At 44.3% G+C, this 23,258-nt stretch overlaps 1 protein-coding gene across 2 annotated transcripts in view; it reads left to right on the top strand.

Moving 5' to 3' along the window:
- col6a2 (collagen, type VI, alpha 2) overlaps positions 1-23,258 on the top strand; it is a 108,364-nt gene that overhangs the window by 73,869 nt on the left and 11,237 nt on the right. For both annotated transcript variants that reach the window (XM_070876209.1, XM_070876208.1), the window contains exons 20-28: positions 677-727; positions 2,299-2,334; positions 6,453-6,515; positions 6,807-6,869; positions 8,883-8,918; positions 11,479-11,524; positions 17,675-17,827; positions 18,913-19,365; positions 20,748-20,786. In XM_070876209.1, coding sequence (XP_070732310.1) covers positions 677-727; positions 2,299-2,334; positions 6,453-6,515; positions 6,807-6,869; positions 8,883-8,918; positions 11,479-11,524; positions 17,675-17,827; positions 18,913-19,365; positions 20,748-20,786 — 940 coding nt within the window. The remainder of the gene's footprint in view (positions 1-676; positions 728-2,298; positions 2,335-6,452; positions 6,516-6,806; positions 6,870-8,882; positions 8,919-11,478; positions 11,525-17,674; positions 17,828-18,912; positions 19,366-20,747; positions 20,787-23,258) is intronic.

Raw genomic sequence — 23,258 nt, forward strand, 5'->3', positions numbered from 1 at the left:
AATCTGAGGAAGGACGTTCTTGCTATTGAGGGAGTGCAGCGAAGGTTCACCAGACTGATTCCAGGGATGGCTGGACTGACATATGAGGAGAGACTGGATCAACTGGGCCTTTATACACTGGAGTTTAGAAGGATGAGAGGGGATCTCATAGAAACGTATAAGATTCTGACTGGACAGGACAGGTTAGATGCGGGAAGAATGTTCCCGATGTTGAGGAAATCCAGAACCAGGGGACACATTCTTAGGATATGGGGTAGGCCATTTAGGATTGAGGTGAGGAGAAACTTCTTCACTCAGATTTGTTAACCTGTGGAATTCCCTGCCGCAGAGAGTCGTTGATGCCAGTTCATTGGATATATTCAAGAGGGAGATAGATATGGCCCTTACGGCTAAAGGAATCAAGGAGGGTATGGAGGGAAAGGGGTACTGAGGCGAATGATCAGCCATGATCATATTGAATGGTGGTGCAGGCTCGAAGGGCCGAATGGCCAATCCTGCACCTATTTTCTATGTTTCTATGTTTGTGTACTCTATGTTTTCCTGGAGTGACTTCACTTCAAATGTATTTCATTGGCCTGCAGCCATGAAAGTCGCTATATAAATGCAACTGTCTTTCCTTTCAAGTGTATAGGTTTGAGCTGTCGATGTAACTTTCTTCTTTGAACTTATTTTTAAGGGTGATAAAGGAAGACAAGGATTCAGCTTCCCTGGACCCAGAGGAGGTCAGGTACATGGCTTTATTTGCTCATTCCTTTTTTTTCATTTCCTTCGTACCTCAGTTGTTCTGCACATTTTTACAAACAGGATTTTCAAAATGTTTGAAACCCTCCAAGGCCTCACCACTCCCTTTCTCTCTATCTCTTCCAGCACCCCACGCATCCCCCCCCACCCCCCCACTACCTCGGGATGTCTGCGTTCCTCTCTAATTCTGCCCACTTGAGCATCCCTGATTATAATCACTCAACCATTGATGGCCGTGCCATCAGCTGCCAAAGTCCTAAGCTCTGGAATTCCCTCTCTAAATCTCTCTGCCTCTCTATCCTCCTTTAAGACTCTCTTTTGACCAAGCTTTTGGTCACCTGTCCTAAATAATCCTTATGTGTCTCGGGAATGTTTTACTATGTTAAAGGCGCTCTATAAATGCAAGTTGTTATTGGGGCTGGAGTACTCAAACCATTTGGAACAAAATCATCTCTAACAGCAAACCCTTTGCAAGATCTATAAACTATAAATGGGGAAAAATCTCAAAGAAAATATGGAAATTTTAACATTTTAACAACACATGCAGTGCACATTTAAAGATTGGAAATTCTGCTGTGTAATTATGATGTAAGAACACAAGTCTCATTCGTCCTTTGTCCTAAGTACAAAAACTTTTCATCCTTTCATTGCAAACAGATTAGCGCCTCTGCTGTGACAAAGCCAACAATAGCATAAATTTGTCTCCCTCCTTGATCATAGAATGATACAGCACAAAATGAGGCCATTCGGCCATCGTGCCTGTACCAGCTCTTTGAAGGAGCTATCCGATTAGTCCCACACCACTGTCTATATATTTTGGAGGTAGGTGATTCTCGATTGAGGTCAATTAACCCAGCACAGACTGGGGCTTGAACTTGGGTCTGTCTTGATCTTCACATTTAGAATTGGTGCAAAACCATGCAATCGAACCATCAGCTGCTTCCCTTGTTAAATAAATAGCTTCATACAATATGAAGATCCTTTAGCAGTCATTCACTGTTAAGGAACCAGTGTCCGAATGGTACCTGGTTTAAAAGGCAGCTAGTGGCCCTAGCCTCATCAGTAGGGTGATGAATATCTGTTCTGTGATATTAATAACCATGTCAATTGATCTCTGTAATTGTTAGTTTAACAAAGGCATTTATGGCTTTCATTGGAATAGGAACTTGATCCAAGCATGTTGATCACTTGATACTAATATCGCAAGGCAAGACTTCAACCCAGTTGCATCAAATATGAGGATTTGATTTGGATTCACTTTAACCGTTCCCTTTCCTGTTTCAATAGTTTTAGAATCCTTGTTAAAATGGTCACAAATCCATTGCTCAACTTGCTCCTAACCAATCAAATCCATTTCTTCCTTATTCCTAACCAGCTAGATTCATCGCTTTTCTCATTGATTGGGCATCATGATTGGTTAACAATCAAATCCACTTCTATTCTTAAGTGACCGAATCCATTACCGTTCACTCCCAGTGTGTTTCTTCACTCTGTGGATCTCTGGTAGGACTATAGCTGAATAGAAAGGTATTACTGTGTGTTTTTTTTGCTTTTCAGGGTGATGAAGGAGTGGAAGGACCAATTGGATATATGGTAAGTGAGGCCTCTGTTGGTATGAAGCGGTTTGTGAGCTAATATGTAATGTGATAGATCATGTGATTCAGTGTGAAATATGGCAAGCAAAAGATTGATACTACTACATGACAAATGTTCTAATAGATGTTGCTTTGGAACAGAAGGCTTGCTATTATAATCCAATAAATGTCTGATACACCAATCTAAAATATAGTGTATGTTCACTGGAACCATTAATAAACAGGGCAGAGTTCAAACTCATTCTTAAGAGCTTGCTGGGACTAATGCTTTTGATCTGCTGCACTCAGATTGAAAATGCAAGATTTTACCACTCATTCAAACACTTTGGCCTAGAAATTGAGCAGCGTAGCTTGTACTACTAAGGCCCCAATATGGTGGGCACGAAGTCTGCACATATTTCCTTCCAGAAGTGTGCTTCCCATCATGTTGGGTAAGGGCAAACGAGAAGCAACCTTAACCACGGCTGAAGCGTATTTTAGGCCCTACACCAGTTTGAGGCCCCTTTCTGTAAGGTTGGTTTGCCCTGAATAGCCAGCGACAAATAGATAAATAATTTACCTGAATGTTGAGCTGAGAGAAGCAGGTGTGGTCCTCCTGGCCCCAGATTAAACAAATGAATTGCTGCTCCTAACACCCCTCCCCTAGCTCCCAACCACAACCCTAATCCTCGGTCCCAATCTATCCTTTGTACTACAAAAAATATTACAGCTTTAAAGGAAGTAGATGAGAAAATCACATATGCTTTAGCCATAATCTTCCAATTCAGGAATTGTCCTTTCTCGATTCAGGAATTGTCCCTTAGATTTTTTTTAAAAATTCGTTCCTGGGATGTGGGCATTGCTGACGAGGCCAGCGTTTATTACCTATCCCTAATTGCCCTTGAGAAGGTGGTGTGAGCTGCCTTCTTAGACTGCTGCAGTCCGTGTGGTGAAGGTACTCCCACAGTGACTTTGTCATAACAGATTGGTACAACTGAGTGACTTGCTAGGCCATTTCAGAGGGCAGTTAAGAGTCAACCACTTTGCTGCGTCTGGACCGGGTAATGATGGCAGATTTCCTTCCCTGAATAACATTAGCGAAATAGATGGGTTTTTATGACAATCCAGCTGTTTGATGGTCACCATTACTGATACTAACTTTTATTCCAGATTTATTTAATTAACCAAATTTAAATTCCACAACTGCCATGGTGGGATTTGAAATACTGTCTATGGACACTAGTCCAGTTACAATTGTAAAATTTCAAATGTAACCACATTATTTAAGGTGAGAGAGTGAAACCAGGAAATTATAGACCGGTTAGTCAGACATCTGCTGTGGGAAGTCATTGAAATCTGTAATTAAGCAATTTGAGCTGATCAGAGAGCCAAGATGGATTTGTAATGGGTAGGGCATGTATAACGAGCCAAATTGAATTTTTTGAGGAAGTAATTAAAGTAGTAGACAGGGGAATGTCTATGGATGTAGTTTATATGGACTTCCATAAGTCATTCGATAAGGTTCCACATAAGAGATAGCCAAGTATACCAATGACACAAAGGCAGGTGGCATAGTAATAGTGTAGACAGGAGCATAAAGTACAAAAAGACACTGAGATTAAGTGAGTGAGTAAAACTGTGGCAGATGAATATCAATGCAGTTAAATGTGTGGTCATCCATTTTGGACCAATAATAGGATAGATCCGAGTATTATTTAAATGGTGAAAAGCTAGGAATAGTGGAGGTCCAAAGATATTTAGGGTCCATGTACACCGATTACTGAAATGCAGTGGTCAGGTTACCAGGGCTCCAAGGGTTCGCTTATGAGGAGAGATTACATAAACTAAACTTGTTTTTCATGGAATATAGGTTAAAAGGTGATTAGGATTTTGAAAGGAATTGATAGGGTTGATAGCATGTTTTTTCTGTTGGTGGGGATGTCTAGGACAAGGGGACATAACCTTAAAATCAGAGCCATTCAGGAGAAAAGTTAGGAAACACTTCACGCAAAGGGTGGTAGTAGTGTGAAACTCTCTCCCAATAAAGCAGTAGATGCTAGCTCAATTAATAATTTTAAATCCGAGATCGATAAATTTTTGATAGACAAGGGTGTAAGGGGATATGGAGCTAAGGCAGGTGGATGGAGTTAAGATGCAGATCACCTATGATCTCATGGAATGGCAGAACAGGCTCAAGGGGCTGAATGGCCTCCTACTTTTCCTATGCTCCTGACACTAACCCTCATGTTCCCCAACCCTGATCCTCAACCCATGACCCAACCCCAGGCCCCAGCCCTTGACCCAGGTCCTCATAACCATTCCCGTACCAGGCCCCTGACTCCCAACCATGTCCTCATCCACATCATCGACCCATGCCCCAACCCCTGAACCATACCACCATACTGACCCAGACCTCCATCTATGACAATACTTGTCTGAGGGCCGCTGCGGTGCTAGCAATGGCTCAAACTTGCCGTCTTCTTGACTGGCTGGCTATTGATACTATGCCGGGAATAATGAATAGAGGCCCGTGCCCCAATATCTGAAGAGCTTCGGACCTCCCACTGCACCTGAAAATGGTTGCGGCCCAATTTCTAGGCCATTCTGTATACAACCTTTGTAGTTTATCATTAAGTTGTGAATAATCTAGGGTTGGTTGAAGAACAGGGTGGTAGGGAAGCCTCTGATCAGGATAAAGATGGCACTTTGTCTTTATTTTGTGTAATATGTACCTCCTAAGTGTATTCCTTATTTAATTTAAAGTTTTCAAGGTTATGCAAGCCTTGATGCAGATAATTGGTGAAGGGTTCAAATCCCCGCTAGCACAAGTCAGAAATTAGGAAGAAGAAAATTCAGGCAGAACATTTTCAAGTAAAAGGAAGGGGATTGAGGGGCATGGCGCGAAGTAGAAGGTTTGATCTGTGAAAAAGGAACAGGCTAGTTGGGCCTGGAGGTGGTGATTTGTTCCTAACTGTTGTTATTCCAGAAGCAAAATACTGTGGATGCTGGAAATCTGAAATAAGATCAGAAAATGCTGGAAATACTCTGCAGATCAGACAGCATCTGTGGAGAGAGAGAGAGACAGTTTTAATGTTTCAGGTCGATGATCTCATGTCTTAGTTTTGATTTATGAACAGTTCTGGCTGCTGTTTTTGAGGAGTATTGTTCTTGAGCACATCGGCTGACACTCAAATGCAGTGCTGAGGGAGTGCTGCACTGTCAGAGGTGCCGTCTTTTAGATGAGCCATTAAACTAAGCCATGTCTGACTGTTCAGGTGGATGTAAAAGAATATGGGAGTTTTTCCAGGATCCTGGCCAACATTAATCTTTCAACCAACATCACTAAACCAGATTAACTGGCTATTTCAATGCTTTTGTGGGACCTTGCTGTGCACAGTTTATCTGCCTGAATTACCTATATACCAGTGGCTACACATCAAAATTAATTAATTGGCTGTGAAACTCTTTGGGATGTCTTGATCCAACGAAAAATTGCAATACAAACGTAAGTTTTTTCTTTTCAATTGTTGAGTGATGCATTACCAACACCAGTGATGCCAAACCTAAATACAGCATCACCTTCCATATGCCTTATTGATCTAACAAAAATGTATCTCAATTTTGACATTTTCAGTTGACCTCCAGCCTCAACAGCTTTTTGGGGGAGATAGTTGTATATTTTCACTACCCTTTGTGTGAAGAAATGCTTCCTGACATCACTCCTGAACAGCCAAGCTCTAATTTTAACATTATGCCCCCATGTTCTGAATTCGCCACCAGAGGAAATAGTTTCTCGCTATCTACCCTATCAAATCCTTTAATTATCTTAAACACTTCAATTATATCATCCCTTAATCTTCCATACTCAAGGGAATACAAGTCTATTTAACCGAAGTGTAGTTACTGTTGTAATGTAGGAAACATGGCAGCCAATTTGTGCAGAGCAAGGTCCTACAAACGGCAATGTGATAATGACTAGATTGTTTGAATGGTTTTGCTTGGATAAGATCCCAAAGGATGTTTGGAGTCTTTCGTGTTGGAAGATGGGATGAAGAGTAACCATGCAATGAAGAGCAACCATGCAATGAAGAGCAAAGTTCAAACAGTCCAACATTAAGATTGTCCTTTTTTCTTTAGGGTACCAAAGGAGAAATGGGACACAAAGGGCAACCGGGTAAAAAGGGATCCTTTGGTGAAGAAGTAAGTATTCTCCAATATTCTTATTATTTGATCTCGTTCCTCAGAATCCAGTCAACTGATCACGAGAATTTGAGCAAACTTCCTTCCAGACACTTGGTCAGTTGCAATGTTTAGCGACTTTTACAACAATTAGTTGCAATAAGTTATTAACCAGTTCTTGGCCAAGTCATCGGTTAGGTACCTTTCTTTTGATAGATCAATATTCCCATGTTGGAGCAATTATAGTATACTCGTGTGTGTATATATTTTAATGTAAAAATATCACTGTGATGCTCCTTTCCTTTGCTGTAGGGTGATCCTGGAGCAGTGGGTGAGCCAGGAGAAAGAGGGCCCTCTGGAGACCCAGGTCTGCATGTAAGTGCCACTTGTCTGACACTTAACTAAGGGCTGAAAGTTGAAAGTGCTCAAGACCAATGTTCCTGTAAGTTTTTTTTGGGGGGGTGGGGGGGTTACGCGACCCTTTAAGGGCTGCGCAGCCCATTCAAAATACCGTGCATACACGGTTTTTCCAATTGAAAAGCTGGTGAGCCGGCTGCACGGAGGTCAAGAGCGCTGCGCAGTCATGCAGTTTAATGGGAACATTGCTCAAGACTATTTCACAGAATACCATGTGTTGTCTCATTGATTTTATAAGCAGCAAACTGGCTGCAATGCATTCACAATGTGGACGGCATTTTGGTTGTCATTGCCTGGTCATTCCCAAACCTAGTTCTCGACTGTTTCTCTTCCCCTTGCCATTCCCAAACCTAGTTCTCGACTGTTTCTCTTCCCCTTGCCATTCCCAAACCTAGTTCTCGACTGTTTCTCTTCCCCTTGCCATTCCCAAACCTAGTTCTCGACTGTTTCTCTTCCCCTTGCCATTCCCAAACCTAGTTCTCGACTGTTTCTCTTCCCCTTGCCAATGTTTGTGTCTCTTCTCCTTTTTCTGTGGGCTGGGTTGTCCATTGTCAGACCAGAGTGAGTGCTGGATTTTAACTCCTGGCCGGGAGAGCGGGAAAGCTAATCATGAAGCTCAGAGGTGGGAACACTACCCCTGAGCCAGTGGTTTCTCTGTCTGGTCTCGATTACCCCGTTGGATGTCAACCCAGTATTTAGAGACCATATTGAAGTCTCTACTTGCTGGGCCTGTCTGGACTGGGGTTTGAACACTTCACAATTCTCACTCCGATGGGAATGCTACCACTAAACCAAAGGCTCACGACACCCCAGAAGAACTAAGGCCTCATTTGATGCCCAAACCACTGACCAACTGAGGTCAGTTACCTCACTGCAGGCTAGGGATCAAACCTGGCACTTTGCTGACCTATAAGGCTCAAAAACTCCCTGGATAAGTGTGCTGATCCATCAGGAGAGCTTGTTTCTCAGTTGTTAAGTTGAAGATATAGGATCTCTGGTTCCTTTTTAGTGATTCAGATGTTTGGCCCACAGCCTGGAAAAATGTAACCACAGTATCCTGAATGTTTGCAGGAAATGGTTACCGAAATCTGCAGTGCAAATGTGAAACATTCGGCAACTGGAAATCGTAATTATAGTTACGAGAAATATGCTTTTGCACCCACCCCCACTTATCAAAACAAAGATCTTAGCCTGCAGATGTCTGAGGGTCAATTCCATTGTCCTCAATCCAAGCATGGTTGTTGCATTCGCAGGAAGTGCAGGTTAGAAAATTTGGGCCATATTCCCAATGGATAATAGGGAATAAGACTTTCCCAGAGGTGCAGGGTAGGAGGAGGAAGATTGTGGCAAGTTTGTGAGTGAACATTGCCAGACTCCAAATACACAGAGACATTTCATGTAAGTTGGCCAAAGCCTCAGTGCACTAGCTCCAGGGATTTCCTGATCACAGAGTGAAACCCTTCCTCAGGATCTCGTGTAGACGTCCAGCTGGTTCTCATAGGATTCTTCAGGCCTAGATTCTTATGAATCATGGTCATAAAGGGCTGGAGCGACACATGAAAATTGTCAACCTCTAACCCTCGGCCTGTTACTGAAGCAGTGTTTAGTGCAGCAGGCATGGGCCAGAGGTCGTACTTCAGGTCCTCTCTCTCTAAATCCACCATGTAGGAGATGGCCCATCGCACCCCTTCCCTAAGCGTGAGCGAAAATGGATGGACATACTTAATCACCAAATTTACCATGGCTCTAATCGAGTTTGCTACCAAACCCCATTGGGCAAGTTTGGTTTTCATCACCAGGTGATTTTGTGTGGGGGTGCTGGGGGGGGGGCATTTTGCAAGGTCAATTGGACCAGTCAGATTGCAGCATTAGGAGAGTACATATTAATGAAAGAGTGAGGAGCAATGTATCGAGTCAGTACTCTTATCTCTTTATTTGGAACTAATTGTGTTATTTCTTGTTTTTTCGCAGGGTACTCACGGGCCTCCAGGAGACGCTGGCCTAACGGTAAGTACCGTCTGTCAAGCACACTTCATGACCTAGGGCACACTGGGTCGCCAACTCTGGTTGTACGTATTCCAGGAGGATTCAGCACATGATCTCCTACCTCCAATGACCACCCCCCTCATCCTCCCACTGCTGTTGATCCAACACGCCCATCCTCACAGTGCCCTGCCTTCCCATGCCGACTGGAAAACATATAGGGCTAGAAATTGCCCCTCACCTCCATTGGGGGCGGTAATCTTCCTGGGCCGTAACTGCCTGCGCCCGGCCCGGAAGTCTCCCACCCCCTCGGCGTGGAATTCGGCCGTACACCCCTCAAAGGAAGCAAAGCACTGTCTCCAGCACTCCACTTCTTTTGAAGGAGCACTCCCGGGGAAGTAACGCGATGCTGAGTCCAGCGCCGCATGGAGGAGGCCAGCACTATGCATTGACATCCACCTGTGCTAGCCTCACGACCCGTGGGGCAATTTCCCCCGCGGGGCACAAAGGGTTGGCGTGGGGCGGTGAGGGGTCAGTGCGCACGGCAATGACATCATCGTCGGTTGCGCGCTAGCCCGGGGTGCTAATCACTGGGCACGACGCGGCCGGGACAGCGCTCCCTAAACCTCCAGGTCAATTTCCCGCTACCACCTCCCTCCCCTGGGCAAAAATGCCATTGCGCCCCTTTCAAAGGAAATGGAAAAGAAAAGCACTTTTTTAACGCCCCTGTGATCTTTCTCCTAAGCTTTTGCTTGTAATGGTGTCTGAGATTAATCTTCAATTCCTGGAGACCCCAGGCCAATCCTAGAGGGTTGGCAACCTTGCCTGTGCTTGAATGAGAAGGCTCGAAGTACATCCAGTATTGGGCCTCGGGCCTCATTTCCATTGAGCCAACGAGCTGCCTGCTACTGTCTACAGCTCACCAGCTTGATGGTAATGAGACAAAGCAGGATGGAAGATTGGGACTCTGGGAGCGGCCCTTGGGCGTGATTATCCCTTTCGGATGGGGAGGGTAGCGCGGGCAATGGGATACCACACTCTGTTTAAGTACATGCTTCTCTCCCTGAACAATGGACAGCTCATCAGTTTCAGTGTAGTAACACAGAGCCATGTCCAACTTCCAACTCATCAGGAGTATCTGGCGTCAGGCCTTTGGGTTACCAACGTAGCCAAGTTTGCTGACGATACAAAGATGGGAGGAAAAGCAATGTGTGAGGAGGACACACAATATCTGCAAAAGGGTATAGACAGGCTAAGTGAGTGGGCAAAGATTTGGCAGATGGATATAATGTTGGAACGTGTAAGGTCATGCACTTTGATAGAAAAAAATCAAAGAGCAAGTTATTATTTAAATGGAGAAAGATTGCAAAGTGCTGCAGTACAGCGGGACCTGGGGGTACTTATGCATGAAACACAAAAGGATAGTATGCAGGTACAAGTGATCAGGAAGGCCAATGGAATCTTGGCCTTTATTGCAAAGGGGATGGAGTATAAAAGCAGGGAAGTCTTGCTACAGTTATACAGGGTATTGGTGAGGCCACACCTGGAATACTGCTTGCAGTTTTGGTTTCCATATTTACGAAAGGATATACTTGCTTTGGAGGCAGTTCACTAGGTTGATTCCGGGGATGAGGGGGTTGACATATGAGGAAAGGTTGAGTAGGTTGGGCCTCTACTCATTGGAATTCAGAAGAATGGGAGGTGATCTTATCAAAACGTATAAGATTGAGAGGGGGCTTGACAAGATGGATGCAGAGAGGATGTTTCCACTGAGGAGAGACTAGAACTTGAGGGCATAATCTTAGAATAAGGGGCCACCCATTTAAAACTGAGATGAGGAGAAGTTTCTTCTGAGGGTTGTAAATCTGTGGAATTCGCTGCCTCAGAGTTGTGGAAGCTGGGACATTGAATAAATTTAAGACAGAAATACAGTTTCTTAAACGATAAGGGAATAAGGGCTTATGGGGAGCGGGCGGGGAAGTGGGCCCGAGTCCATGATCGGATCAGCCATGATCGTATTAAATGGCGGAGCAGGCTCGAGGGGCCGTATGGTCTACTCCTGCTCCTATTTCTTATGTTCTTATGTTAAAGATTAATCTCCAGGACACTGGAAGGAACAAAATTGTTTTTTTTTTCCATTTTCTTTGATTTATTAGATATTAATGTATTGGTGAGGAGGGGAAGGCTGTTTCACTAACCGCCAAGATTAATCCAATTGGGTCCCCTTCCAATTGCCCGTGGGAAAGCAGTGTACCTGGAGGACGGTCCAATGGCAGGAAGTGGGGGCGGGGTGGTTCGCGGCACAAGGTCATGTGATGAAACCTCCAGGAATACGACCAACCAGAGTTGCCAACCCTAGAGTGAACACCTTCAGGTGCAGAAGGGAAAATCAACAAGAAGTGTCAATAAATCATCTTCACTGTCTCCATTTAACCAGATCGTGAGCACAAAAGTTCTTCCTCTTCAGCGAGTTCTCAGTTTGCTCCCTCGGCTCGGTTCTTTGTCGCGTTGCCGGATAAGGCTCGGGGTTAGGGTGATGTCTTCCTCCTCTATTGCTTTTGCTGACCTTTACTTCATTTCCTAGGACTGCGATGTGATGACTTATGTCAGGGAGACATGTGGATGTTGTGGTGAGTCCATTTGTTTATGTCAAAGCACATAATACATGATTGGAATTCAGAGGCCTTGTTGACTACAAAGTGAAACTATCTGCTGGTCAGTGCAGTTGCTATGACGATGACAATTAGTAACCAACACACTGATTGATTGATTGAAATCACTTATAAAGGACTGGTATAGGGCTGGGTGCTTTGTCAGTTGCAAGTTCCATGCCTCAAAATAAATCTGATTGAAATCCAACCAAGTATAGAGCCAGATTTTTGCAAAAGCTGCTCCCAGCAGGGAGCCTTGCTCGATGGGAGCGTATACAGGTGCAGCATCCAAATTCCGGTGTTCTGGAATGTTCCGTGGCAGGGTCGTCCAGAATCCGCAAAATGTTCCGGAATCCGGACACCCTGTCAAACCACCGCCAGCCAGGCCCTGTGAAAAATCAAAAAATGAAATGCAACTACGGTACAGTGACAAAAATTGCAAGAATAAAAACACCAATCCTGCCCGTTCCAGGCCAGGTCTTCACAGTCACCGAACCGCTGCTCCTGGGTCCGCAGCAACTCTGCACAGCACACAAGTCTCTTTGGCCAGAACCAAATCCCCGGCCAGAATCAAACTCTGCATAGCACACTGCAGCTCCCCAAAGCAGTAACCGCGCAATCGGATCTCCTCCCCCCATGACTGAGCGGAGCTGACCCGACCTCACCCGACCAGATTGCGATTTTAAGTTTGCACACCTGTACCCTGTAATAAAAAAATGTTACCTGCACCTATACTGTACATGCACTTTTAAATTCAGCATTTTTTTTTTAAATTAGTGGCATTAGACATTATAGGGCTACCCCACCTGACCCACCTACATCCCATGATCGGACGCCACCCAACCTGACTACATTGCTATACTGTTTTTCCCGATTACAGATCTGCACAGGTAAAGATTGTGAATTTGTGTTGTCATTGTAAACATGTCAAAACGGCCAACAGATAATGGGTTCAGATAAAAGAACGAGGAAGCATAGTTCACTTCCATTTGCCAAGAAAGTGGAGTTACTCCAGAGATTAGATAGAGGTGCTTCAGTGAGAAGATTGAGCAAGGAGTATGGTGTTGGACTCTCCACCATCTATGATATCAAAAAACAGAAAGAACAGCTCATGAAGTTTTATGTGGAAAGTGATATTCATAAGGAAATGAGTAAGAGAAAAAGTATGCATAAGCCGAAATATGAAGATTTGGATCGAGCAGTGATGGAATGGTGGTGACAGAGGCGAAGTGAAAAGGTTCCTTTGTCTGGCCCAATGGTGGTGCAACAAGCTAAAATATTCCATGCACAACTGGGGATTGAAACTCCATACGAGTACTCTTCTGGTTGGCGAGCCAAATTTAAATGGCGTCATGGCAACAGGCAACTGAAAGTATGTGAGAGAAAGCCTCATGAGGCAGCTGAAAATTATATTGATGATTTCATCAAACTAATTGCTGATGAAAACCTTTCACCGGAGCAAATGTACAATGCTGACGAGACAGCACTGTTTTGGCACTATGTACCGCGAAAGACATTAGCAACAGAAGAAACGCAGCCAGCAGGTGTAAAAGACACCAAGGATAGGTTGACTGTGCTTGCTGCCGCAAATGTGGTTAGGACACAAGTGTAAGTTTATGATCATTGGGAGAAGCCACATCGAAGATGTTTCAAGGGTTTGAGAGTATTGCCAGTGCATTATTATGCCAATAAGAAAGCATGGGTAACCAGGGTAATCTTTCTGAACTGGTTTGAGAAGAGTTTTGTCCCTCGGGCACGTGCTCATTGCACAGAAGCTGGCCTTGAGGAAAACGGCGAAATATACTTGCTGCTGGACATTTGCTCAGCACATCCCGATGCAGAGCTTTTAGGTAAAGGATAATGTCCATGGAATCTACTTCCCTCCAAATGTTACATCACAGATACAGCCAATGGACCAAGGAATTTTGAGATTGATGAAGTGTCTCTACAAAAACGAGTTTGAGGTGCTTGCTTAATGCTGTGAACACAGGCATGGAATAAAAGAATTCTCAAAAGCTTTCTCTATCAAGGATGCCATATGGGCAGCTGCGGATGCATGGAACTTGGTAACTGCAGACACCTTGGTCAATGCTTGGCATAACATCTGGCCATCAACTATGCTGACGATGATGCTGATGATGCTCCTCAGGACTTTCAAGGCTTTTGTGTGTCCAGGGAGAAAGTAGTGATTGCTCAACTTTTAGATTATGCAAGAGGGCTGACTTGCGAAGCTGTGCAGAAATTGAATGCAGATGACGTAGACAATGATGCTCCCATTGTGCATGCAGTGACAGATGAAGAAATCATGCAGATGGTTTTGCATCCAGAAGAAAAGGATGAAAGCAGTGAGGATGATGATGCCTGTGATCAAGTCGAAAAAGTGCCGATTGACAAAGCAATCAATCTTTGTCAAGAATTAATTCATGCCTCAGAGCAACAAACCTTCATAAGTGAAGAAGAAATACTGCAGGTCTATAGAATTCAGAAAAGATTAGTGAAAGAAAAGCCCAAATTATTTAAACAAACAAACAATATTACAACATCTTTTGAAATATATTTATCAGAAGGCCCAAGACCTACAACGTGCAACTACACCAGTAATTTCCACATTTGATAATCCTATTGCTGGCCCATCATCAGCCCCAGACGTCATAGCTGAACCCTCTACCTCAAGCACAATCTCCAGCCAATTGTAGCTGTACCTATTTATTTTTACTCTTTAACAAATAAAAGCTTTCATTTACTGTTTTATATTTCATAACTTAACTGTTTTACAAATAAAATCCTTTTATTATATTTCATGCTTTGAGTACTGAACATTCCTTTTCAAATTTGAAGATGGTAGCAAAAGATACAGGTGGGGAAGCTCACATTAAGTAGTTACAGGGTACTGCTCTGTAAATACAAGCGAGGGAGACTTACGATGCATTGCGAAGAAGCGAGGACTCCAAGACCTGCGAGGAGAAATAAAGTAGCCTGTTCCCTGGTTGGTTCCACAATGTATTGTTCTAGGAAACAATCCCGAATACCCTCTATTAACTCTTCCTCAAGGCTACCTTTGCCAATTTGGTTTGTCCAATCAGTATGAAGATTAAAATGATTATTGCCGTACCTTTCTTACAAGCCTCCGTTATTTCTTGATTTATACTCTGGCAATGTGTAATGAGACTGGCTTAATTAATGATCTCATAGTAAAGGATCCTCTTGGGATGAGTGGTCATAGCATGGTAAAATTTCAAATTCAGTTTGAGGGTGAGAAAGCTAGGTCTCAAACTAGTGTCCTGAACTTAAATAAAGGCAATTACAAAGCTATGAAGGCAGAGAATGCTAAAGTGGACTGGGAAAATAGTTTAAAGGGTAAGACGGGAGATGAGCAGTGGCAAACATTTAAGGAGATATTTCATAACCCTCAGCAAAGACGTACAAGTGCAGCTTCGCAAATCTGGAGATCCGGAACAATCCGTGGCAGGGTCGTCCAGAATCCGCAAAATGTTCCGCAATCCCGACACCCTGCCAAACCGTTACCGCCGCCAGCCGGGCCCAGGGAAAAGTCAAGAAATGAAATCCAACTAACAAAAATTGCAAGAATAAAAATTCCAATCCTACCTGTTCCAGGCCAGGTCTTCACAGTCACCGCACCGCTGCTCCTGGGTCCGCATGCAAGTCCCTTTGGCCAGAACCAACCAAGCTCCGCGCGCAAGTCCCCAGCCAGAACCAACTCTGCACAGCACGCAAATCCCTTCGGCCAGAACCAACCAAGCTCGGCGCGCAAGTTCCTTCGGCTAGAACCAACCAAACTCTGTGCGCAAGTCTCCTTTGGCTTGTACAGGTGTACTGGGCATCAGACTACCTTCCAAAACAGACAGGTACAAAAACAAGAGATGGAGACTTACGATGCGTTGTGAAGAAGCAAGAACTATAAGGCCTGTGAAGAGAAGAACTACAAAAGGACATTCAAAAACCGGAAATACATGAACCTGGGCTCGACGTTTCTGGACATCAAACACATTCGAAAGTCCAGAAAAACACACTGTCCAGAACGGCCTTGGTCCCGAGGGTTCTGGATTTTAGGTGCTGCACCTGTATTCCAGTGAGAAAGAAAAACCAGCAAAGGATGACTAAAAACAAACACATAAATAAATAAATAAAGAGAGAGATCGTTTTTGAGAGTAAACTAGCAAGAAATATAAAAACAGACAGTAAGAGCTTCTACAGGTATATAAAAAGGAAGAGGGTAGCTAAAGTAAACATTGGTCCCTTAGAGGACGAGACTGGGGAATTAATAATGGGAAACAGGGAAATTGCAGAGACTTTGAACAAATATTTTGTATCTGTCTTCACGGTAGAAGACACGAAAAGCATCCCAATAATTGATAATCAAGGGGCTTTGGGAGGGGGTAACTTAAAGCAATCACATCACTGGAGAAAAAGTACTAGGCAAACTAATGGGACTAAAGATGGACAAGTCCCCTGGATCTGATGGCCTGCATCCTAGTGTCTTAAAAGAAGTGGCTGCAGAGATAGTGGATGCATTGGTTGTGATCTACCAAAATTCCCTGGATTTGGGAGCGGTCCCAGTGGATTGGAAAACCGTAAATGTAACACCCCTATTTAAGAAAGGAGGGAGACAGAAAGCAGGAAACTATAGACCAGTTAGCCTAACATCTGTCATTGGGAAAATGCTGGAGTCCAATATTAAGGAAGTAATAGCAAGACATTTAGAAAATCATGATAGAGTCAAGCAGAGTCAGCATGGTTTTATGAAAGGGAAATCATGTTTGAAAGATTTTCTGGAATTCTTTTGAGGATGTAACTAGCAGGGTGGATAAAGAGGAACCAGTAGATGTTGTGTATTTGGATTGCCAGAAGGCATTCTATAAGGTGCCACATAAAAGGTTATTGCACAAGATAAGAGCTCACAAGGTTGGGGGTAATATATTAGCATGGATAGAGGATTGGCTAACTAACAGAGAGTCAGGGTAAGTGGTCACTTTCAGGTTGGCAAACAGTGACTAGTGGGGTGCCACAGGGATCAGTGCTTGGGCTTCAACTATTTACAATCTATATTAATGACTTGGATGAAGGGACCGAATGTAATTTGATGATAGGCGGGAAAGCAAGTTGTGAGGAGGACACAAAGAATCTGCAACGGGATAGATAGGTGTGAGTGGGCAAAAATTTGGCAGATGGAGAGCATAATAATATGGGAAAATGTGAGGTTATCCACTTTGGTAGGAAAAATAAAAAGCAAATTATTATTTAAATGGGGAGATACTACAAAATGCTGAGGTACAGAGGGATCTGGGGGTCCTTGTACGTGAAACACAAAGTTAGGTATAGCAAGTAATTAGGAAGGTAAATGAAATATTGAACTTTATTGCAAGGGGGATGGAGTATAAAAGCAGGGAAGTCCTGCTACAACTATACAGGTTATTGGTGAGGCCACACCTCAAGTACTGTGTACCGTTTTGGTCTCCTTATTTCAGGAGGGATATACTTGCATTGGAGGCTGTTCAGAGAAGGTTCACGCAGTTGATTCCTGAAATGATGGGGTTGTTTTATGAAGAAAGGTTGAGCAGGTTAGGCCTATACTCATTGGGGTTTAGAAGAATGAGAGGTGACCTTATTGAAATGTGTAAGATTCTGAGGGGGCTTGACAGGATAGAGGCAGAGAGGATGTTTCCCCTCATGGGGGAATCTAGAACTAGGGGGCATAGTTTCAGAATAAAGGGTTGCCCATTTAAAACGGAAATGAGTAGGAATTTCTTCTCTGAGGGTTGTAAATCTTTGGAATTCTCTACCCCAGAGAGCTGTGGAGGCCGGGTCATTGAATATATTTAATGTGGAGATAGACAGATTTTTGAATGATAAGGGAGTCAAGAGTTATGGGAAGCAGGCAGGGAAGTGGAGTTGAGCCAAGATCAGATCAGCCATTATCTTATTGAATGGCGGTGCAGGCTCAAGGAGCCAAACGGCCGCCTACTGCTCCTATTTCTTATGTCTATCAAAGTGCTCTGCGGAATTCATCATTCGATGCATAAAAGTAAAAAGCATTGATGAGCACAATTTCAACTCCCTCTCTATTTTCCATTCCCCTCCCCCTTTCTTTTTTTTCCCCATGTGTTTCAGACTGTGAGAAGCAGTGTGGGCCATTGGATATCGTATTCGTGATTGACAGCTCGGAGAGTATCGGACTGACCAACTTTACCCTGGAAAAGAATTTTGTCATCAACACTGTCAGCCGATTGGGCACATTAGCCAAGGATCCCAAATCTAATACAGGTCAGCAATTGAGGGAAAGTTCACCCTCTAATATGACCCTACTTCTTTTTCAGGGTTATGGGAAACTTTCTTCACTGGACCATATAAATGTTTGGAATATTTTAAAGGAACCCCTCCCCCTACTCCATAATTTGGATGTGAGTGGACTTTTTGAAAAATATTCACCATTTTATTTTTATTTAAGTACCTTGAATACATGCAACTGGATCATTCTTCTCTTAAAATTCAAAATGATGTGCTGTTGAACTGATTTGGCCTATCCCTGAAGGATGTGTAATTAGGGTAACAGTTGCCTGGCAACCTTGAGTCTGAGACTGGTAGCCACAAGTGCTCTCAGATTCAAGATGGTGACCCAGATACAGAAGCACACTGTGTGCAGTTAGGTTTATTTGTTTGACATAGTTCATATTTAAAATTTGTGTTGTGATTTGGGAATTACTGACCCTTCTCTGCACCCTGCACCATGCAGGTATGCTGGCAAAGCACGGCCTAGAACCTATCATAAGCCGACACTCACCTTTAACATGCTCAAGCAAACGGTTGCAATTTACAACTTCCTCTTGGTCCCATGTGCACTCAGATTGTACAGTGGCACGCAACACACAACAGCCTGTGACACGTTCCTATACACACTCAGACCCTCCTACGAGCTCACACCTGAAACCATTGTGGACCATCGCACTCCAATCCGACCTCGTGTTGACTTCACGTCATACAACTTACTCAGTCATACCCCATCATCAGCTCGCACTCCCTCTAGTTACAGGTGTCGACCACATGGTCCGCTCTCCTTCCTTCCATGATTGCTCAGTCTAAATAGTCCTATTTTGTGCCATGCCATTTCGTGTGTCCCCTCCACTTGCGAGCTATTACCCTCCTAGCCTTCCTTTCAGTGACCGTGTGAGCACCACCCTTTTCAAAGGATCTGATCAGCCCCTGCAGGTAGAATACAAATACCCCTCATACCTTTTATCCTATACCCCGCCCCAGTTCTACAGTGTGATATCTGCGTAGCTCCCAGTGATCAGTAGAACTTCCAAATAACTGTGCTTTACATTTAATTCATGAAGAATGTTGAATTGCAGGAGCACGTGTTGGCGTTGTCCAGTACAGTCACAAGGGAACATTTGAAGCCGTGCAATTGAATGATAAAAACATAAACTCGCTGTCCGCTTTCAAAGAGGCCGTTAAGAAGCTGGAGTGGATAGCAGGTGGGACGTGGACCCCCTCTGCCCTCAAATTTGCGTACGACACACTGATTAAGGCCAACAAGCGCGAGAAGGCAAAGGTCTTCGCCGTGGTGATTACTGACGGTCGGCACGACCCGCGGGACGATGACACGCTGCTCACTTCCCTGTGCAAGGGCGACGTCATTGTCAACGCCATTGGCATCGGGGACATGTTTTCCAAGTCGCAGGACGATGAAACACTGAGGTCGATCTCCTGCAAACAGGACGGGCGGGTGCAGAAGATGAACCTCTTTGCGGAACTGGTGGCTGAGGAGTTCATTGACCAAATGGAGGAGCAGCTGTGCCCCGGTAAGTCCAGCTAATGGGAAACTATCCTCAAGAAGCAACGGCTTCCTCCTTTGTGCCAAATGCTCCTTTTCCCCTCAACGACTCTTGTATCTCTTTTTCAATTTTAAGTTTCTCCAAGAATAGACCATTGCTGCAAATTCTAGACCAGCTCTTCCTCATTTTTTACCCAGAATGTGAAATGTTGGACTGCTTTCTTGCTCTTTTTCATTTTGTTGCTTTTAAATGTTAGATTACACACAGATTCCGTTGTAGTAATGGCAAGATCAGGTCTTTATTTAAACCTCATACTACACAAAAACCAGTACGAAAGTTACTGAGACATACCAATTCTAGTGTATGCTCCCTGCTCTTGAGACACACATGACAATGTAAACTAAACAATCAGCCACTCAATGTCCTGAAATTGGTTTATTGCCGCAATTGACTCTTGCCATGAATCTTTTTACTATAACACAGGTGATCAAATTGACACATTCATATATGGCTGAATGGCACTCCGCTTCTAGGATCTTCTTTCCTCTGGAGACATCCTCTGCTTTGACCTCATACCCAATTTACAACCCATGCTCATCAGAAAGCTGCTTGAACTTTTAACCCAGCATGCGTCATCTCACAGACTGCGCCCAAAGCGAGGTATTCGGGAAATACGGGCTTTCGATCCAACATGCAACTTGCTGCCACATGGAGTGGTTGTGGCGAATAGCATAGATGCATTTAAGGGGAAGTTAGATAAGTACATGAGGGAGAGAGGAATAGAAGGATATGTTGATGAGGTTAGATGAAGTAGGGTGGGAGAGGCTGAGATCAGTTGGGTCAAATGGCCTGTTTCTGTGCTGTAAATTGTAATTCTTCTGGACAGGACGCAAGAAAAGGTTGGACATCTGATAGGGAAAAGCAAACAGTGAGGTAGTTTTCTTCTAACACCCCTCTCAACCTCTTGTCTTGGTTGATATCAGTGCTCATCACAGTTTCCGACTTTAACTCTTGCAATATATCTTGGCCTTTCACCTGTGCGTATGTTCTGGATGGAAGAGCAAGGTTGGGGTCATAAGACTTCCCTCCTCCGTATCTGCCTTGTATAGCCAGTATTGCTCTTAAAGCTGTACTCCAAAACATTGCGCAAAGCTAGAAGGGTTTTTTAATATAAAAGGCCAGCTATCTTGACATCAGCCGAAATGCTCTGCGAAGGCATCTTCATGAAGCGTGGGGCCTGGGAGCAGGTCATCACTTTGGGGTTTCCTGGTTCAGGAATGGTGAATACAGCATGCCGGGGGAGCCTGAAGTGGGGATCAAATGACCTTAATTAAAGATTCAAGTTATTTTTTTCAATTTGTTTTTAGATTTGTACTAAGTGTAAAATGTTTCATATCTTTTTCTTTCAGACCCTGAGATTATCTGCCCCGATCTCCCATGTAAAGCAGGTAGGTTCCAAATACATCAAAACTCATTGACCAGCAGGATCTCTCTGAGAGCTATTTCATTATATGGAGACTGGAGGGAGATCATACGTAAACTATATAAAGACCATACAGAGACTGTATTTAGACTGTATATAGACCATATGTAGATTGTGTATAGAGTTTTAAGACTGCTGTTAAAAGTAACCGGATGTGTCTCTTCACCACTCCTCCCTCTACTGTGCCTAGTCCTGAAGAAACGATTTGAAAAATAACAGCAGAATACTCTAGAAATATAAATATTAAGGCCCCTTGTAGAGAAGCTTAGCCTGAAATTCCTTTTTATAAGCAAAATAAAAATGCTTGTGTCTTTCTGTGTAATGAAGGAGTCGCTAATGGAAGTACTGGAGCCCAGAGTTCTCAAACTCGCTAATTTTGAATGGGGGCCGTCAATTATGCTGCAACGCAGTTGATCTCCTGTTTTTAATGACCAACAAAATTTGACCCCAATTAGCCAGTCGGGGCAAATTAATGAAATCTGTGGGTGGCACAAGCCAGACAAAGTGATGCAAATCAGGTAGGAGTGGGGTGTTCCTAGATCCCATTGTTCTGGACACCTAATCACAGAGGCACCCAGAAAAAGCTATCGTTGCATCCTGCCCCTGAACCCTGCTGACTAGAAGGTCCTAAAGGGGTCCTTGACGCAGGCTGAAGATCTTCAGGTAGGCCACAATTTTTAACTTGTGCCTCCCCACAATATCAGCACTTCAGTTGGAGCCGCCTTTCTGCCTTCCGTCGGTTTTGACTTCTGAGTGACCAAGTGCACAAGTGACAGGCACGGTGTTTAACACAGCTTTCTGGCTGTGCATAGCCCAGAGCTGGATTTATGTTGAAATTGCTGGCCTGCGGAGCACACAAGCAGGCCTCCCATTCCCAACGGCGAAGGGGTACTCCTCATGATTTGATAAGGCCCCAGGCTTTCTTAAATTAGGCAGGCAGTCTGCAGGGTGCCAAGCTGGCGTCCTGGCACAGTTCTCCAGATTGAGGCCTCAAGGACATGCCAAGGCGGGCTTTAGAAAGGTGAGTTACGGGTGGGGTGAAGGGGGCTGGGTTGGGGGTGGTTTCCGGGCCAGCAGTGGCTCGGATTATTTTTGTGGGCCCCAGAGGAGCACCCCTGCTTCCTCGGGACCCACAAAAAATAATTCGACTCTTGCCTTTGCTGGGCCTCTTCTCTGCCTTCCATCACTCATGGAACTGGTCAAAGTGTGCACATCGCAGGCTCTGACCAGTTCAAACCTAAAATGGCAATCTGAGTCCTACTTGCGTCAAAGGACTCCGAGATCTATATTAAAAAGGGTTGATTGCCTGAAACACTTAGCGGTAGGCCCCTTTCAGAATGGAGCTGGTTATGTCGCTGGTGTTGACTGGGAGGTAAGGCGATCAACCCCTTTCTGAGGCTGTTACTGCCCCGTTAACACCAGACAATGGAAGTGAAAATTAACCCCAAGGAGCCATCACTTATTACTAGCTGTCGAAATACTGGCTGGCTCAGGCCAAGCCCATGTTGTACAATGGTATATCTGTCCTGCCATAGCAGCATTGGGAGCTATCTCTGGATACTGTGAACAGTCCAAATTCCTGAAGTCGGCTGGTCACAGGCTGTAGAAAATCGCTAGCTGCCTTCATTGTCCTGCGAATATTTTTCCTGTTGGGTTGGGGCCAAAATGCCACCTCTTTTGAGTTATCTCTATCATTGGAAGGTTTGCTCATTGGATGTATACTTGTAATAGTTGAGAGATAGTGATCGAGGTCACAAAGGGCCCACTCCAGTTTTCCTTTAGACACCAAAGGGAAAGGGTGGATGGGGACTGATTTTCAACTCGCTCGAATGGAATGGACACTATGGGCCAGATTTTCGAGGCTTGTGACCGGGTCCTTGCTACGATTTGACCCTCTACGGCGAAAACCCAGTCGCAAAGCCCGGGCGGGATCCTCGGGTATCTGTTTGCAGCGGCGCTTCCAAGTACCGCCGGGGAGAGATGCGCCGATGTGCAACGACTCAGATTGTGTTTGCAATCAAGTTTCGGCACTCTCCCGACCCGTACGCCACACCCAGGTGCAGCCCTGCCAGCAGTGGTACCTCCAAAAAAAGGTCAGTTGAAGTTTTTTTTGCAGCGCATACTTAGTTAAGGGTCTTGTCAATGTTTTGGGGATTTTTTTTTTTTCCCCTCCCAAACCTCTCTCACAGCATAAATGACCCCGGACTAAAGTTGCTGAAACTTGTGTTTTGCTCCATGAATGTTTGTGCAACGCCTCCCTTACCAGCAGATGTAAAGGCTGAAAATTCGGCCTAAAAACGGTAACGCAGCGAAAACAGTAATTTTCACGTATCGCTACCATTTTCGTTGAAAAACCCCAAAAGCCGAAAATCCGGCCCATCGGGTGGATAGACCCTCAAACCTTCAGTATCGTGGACAGGATGGGGTGGAAATTTCC

Source organism: Pristiophorus japonicus, chromosome 3, assembly GCF_044704955.1.
Source record: "Pristiophorus japonicus isolate sPriJap1 chromosome 3, sPriJap1.hap1, whole genome shotgun sequence".
Lineage (NCBI taxonomy): Eukaryota > Metazoa > Chordata > Chondrichthyes > Pristiophoridae > Pristiophorus > Pristiophorus japonicus.